Source organism: Triticum dicoccoides, chromosome 5A (assembly GCF_002162155.2).
Source record: "Triticum dicoccoides isolate Atlit2015 ecotype Zavitan chromosome 5A, WEW_v2.0, whole genome shotgun sequence".
Taxonomy (NCBI): Eukaryota; Viridiplantae; Streptophyta; class Magnoliopsida; order Poales; family Poaceae; genus Triticum; species Triticum dicoccoides.
This window is the reverse complement of record NC_041388.1, coordinates 541,729,521-541,732,106: the sequence shown is the minus strand read 5'-3', so window position 1 is coordinate 541,732,106 and position 2,586 is coordinate 541,729,521. Positions and strand designations below refer to the sequence as shown.

The 2,586-nt window shown below is 46.6% G+C and overlaps 1 protein-coding gene and 1 long non-coding RNA gene across 3 annotated transcripts in view; one reads left to right on the top strand and one right to left on the bottom strand.

The window, feature by feature from the left end:
- Positions 1-1,352: 1,352 nt before the first annotated feature.
- LOC119302655 (5'-3' exoribonuclease 3-like) overlaps positions 1,353-2,586 on the top strand; it is a 5,888-nt gene continuing 4,654 nt past the window's right edge. The window contains exons 1-5 of the mRNA XM_037579700.1: positions 1,353-1,470; positions 1,595-1,893; positions 1,997-2,075; positions 2,185-2,261; positions 2,344-2,535. Of these exons, the coding sequence (XP_037435597.1) occupies positions 1,627-1,893; positions 1,997-2,075; positions 2,185-2,261; positions 2,344-2,535 (615 nt within the window). The 5' untranslated portion in view covers positions 1,353-1,470; positions 1,595-1,626. The remainder of the gene's footprint in view (positions 1,471-1,594; positions 1,894-1,996; positions 2,076-2,184; positions 2,262-2,343; positions 2,536-2,586) is intronic.
- Positions 2,145-2,586, bottom strand: part of LOC119302656 — a 4,605-nt gene continuing 4,163 nt past the window's right edge. For both annotated transcript variants that reach the window (XR_005147691.1, XR_005147690.1), the window contains exons 5-6: positions 2,341-2,515; positions 2,145-2,238 (exon numbers count right to left, since the gene is read on the bottom strand). This is a non-coding gene — a long non-coding RNA (uncharacterized LOC119302656). The remainder of the gene's footprint in view (positions 2,239-2,340; positions 2,516-2,586) is intronic.

The window sequence follows — 2,586 nt, the reverse complement described above, 5'->3', positions numbered from 1 at the left end:
GTCTGACGGACGAGGGTCCCGGTGACGGCGGCTCCTTGGAGGCGCTGAGAGCCGGCGACGCAATGGCACTGTCCTCACGACAATCTGCTGATGGCGGTTTTTTGCGTTGGTCCGGACGAGAGTTTAGCCTGGCTTTGTTGGTGCTCGGTGGCAAGCATGCTCTCCCGTGTTGTTTCCATCTTGATGACATTGTTGTGGAGTATTGAACCGTCTCCAACCACTGGGTTCGTCTTCCGGGTGAAAACCCAGATCAATTCTTGATCGAATGGTGACGGCATTCGCTTGACATCATTTTGCTCATTTGAGGCACATTTTTGGAAGATGCGGCTTTGTTGGTGTTGCCGGCGCTGATTTTCTCCGGTGGGATGTCAGTGGCTTTGTGTGCGTTCAACAGTCAAGCATCATTGGCTGGTGGCGTGGTTCGTTGTTCTCCGTGTTCTGGCTTCTCTCTTCGGCAGCAGGTCACGGTAGGTGTGCCGCCCGAGACCTTGTCTAGCCGGGCAGTGTGGGTGTGTGTTTGGATTTGAGGTTCTTCTCGTAATAAACCGTCTTCTGTGTGGGTTTTAGGTCTATATTTTTTGTATAAACTGAACCAACTCTCTTCTTCTTACATCAAGTACCGGGCCACTCGGAAAAGCTTTTACTCTCACTCAGCGTCCCTTTGTTTTGCTTTCATATAAAAGCATGTAAGTTTTTCTGTGTGGAAAAAACATAGTTATGTAAGTTTAGCTTGTCAAATTGTTTATTATTGATAATTAAAAGTTATAGAATCAATTAACAATGCATACGTGTTTATATAATTAGTACATACGTACACTCTATTGTATTTTTTAGAAAAGGAGGATCGATCACCCTCATTGTTAGAGTACGTAATGGGCCTAATGGCCTTGGCTGCCGGTATAGCCCGTTAGTCTTAGGGTTAATTAGATATAAGAATCGCTTGCTTAGGGGGTCAAGTAAGCCTTACTTGAAAGTCAAGTAAATCCCTTCCATCTTGCCCGGCCGTGGACAAAAGACCCCCGGCCGGCCCTCTCATGCCCTCCTTCTAGCAGCGCCGTAACACCCATACACTCCATTGCAGGAAACGATAATAATAATATGTCAACGGTGCGACCTTTGTTGTGCAAACATGTTGTTTCTCTCTCTTTTGTTCCAGCAGTACGCCTATACCTCGGGATTTTTCAGTATTCCTAAAACAAAAGGCAAAAAAAGGCCCACTAAAACAAGCAGGGGCGAAGGTACGCCTCTGGAATTTTATTATCAGAAATCATAGGAGCTTTCGTGCAACCATGGAACTATGCGGATTATCTAGTACTCCTGCAGCTTATTCTAATCATGGCGGGAGCATTGACTTGACCTGGCTTCCTAAGGCTAGGAGGAAGTGTATCCTCTGCCTTTAGCCATAGCAGGTGCTCTTCGTGGAAAGTCTTAAGCATGGTGCAAAGCCGACTCAGCAAAGCAAAAGAAAAGGTAGTCGCCAAAGATAGCATCTCAAGCTAGATTAGCAACCGATCTGTTGCGACCTGCTCCCAGCTAAACATCCCAAGATTTGTTGGTGCCTAGCTCAGTTACGAAATTCATCACTCTCTCCCAGATGCCAAGATTCTACTGTACTAGCTAGCGGCCATGGGAATACCTTCCTTCTTCAGCTGGCTCGTGGGCAAGTACCCAAAAATCGTCGGCACCATCATCGACGTCTACTCTGCCTCGTCATCGGAGGACGAGGAGGAGGAGAAAGAAGAAAAGGAGGAAGAAGAGGGGGAAGAAGAAGAGGTTGAAGAAGAAGATGACGATGAAGAGGATGAAGATGAAGAAGAAGAGATCATCTACGACAACCTCTACCTCGACATGAATGAAATCATCCACAAATGCTTCCGCCTCAACAACGGGCTGGTAATAAACACCTCAACCATGACGATCGCCATGCAATCTAGCCGGTGTCTGTTGACTCTCTTGAACTCTTGAGCTGGCCTTAATTTCACTGGCATTCGCGCAGGTGTACAATTGGTTTTTCGCTTACTTGGATCGCTTGTTTCGCATGGTCAGGCCAAGGAGGCTCCTTTACTTGGCAGTAGGTCCGTGCATAGTACTATATACATGGATCGATCACTGGATACACAAATGACTTCTCTTGATTCCTCTTTCCCATGATATGCATCATCCACCTACAAATTCCAACCGCAGATGGTGTCGCCCCTATGTCCAAGATGACCAAGCTGCGACAGAGGTACTTCAAAACTGCCAAGTATCGCGCAGACTCGGTGAGCTCTCAAGTCTATTTCATTTCATTCCCTCGACAAGATAACTGTTTATCATAAAATTCACAATGCATATATGTACCAGGAGGCTGAAGCGATCCTCTTGACGGAGATATTCAGAGCTCAGGGGAAAGAGGTGATGCCCCGAGATACGTACGAGCTTCAGAATCCTGTTGTCAAGATGCCAGGGACGGAATTCATGGAGAAGATATCAGCAGCGCTGGAGTACTTCATCCACGAACGGTTGAATACGGACCCTGAATGGAAAGACATCAAGGTTTGCACTTATCTTTTAACAGGCAAAGTGGTGAAGCAAATGGAGTTCATG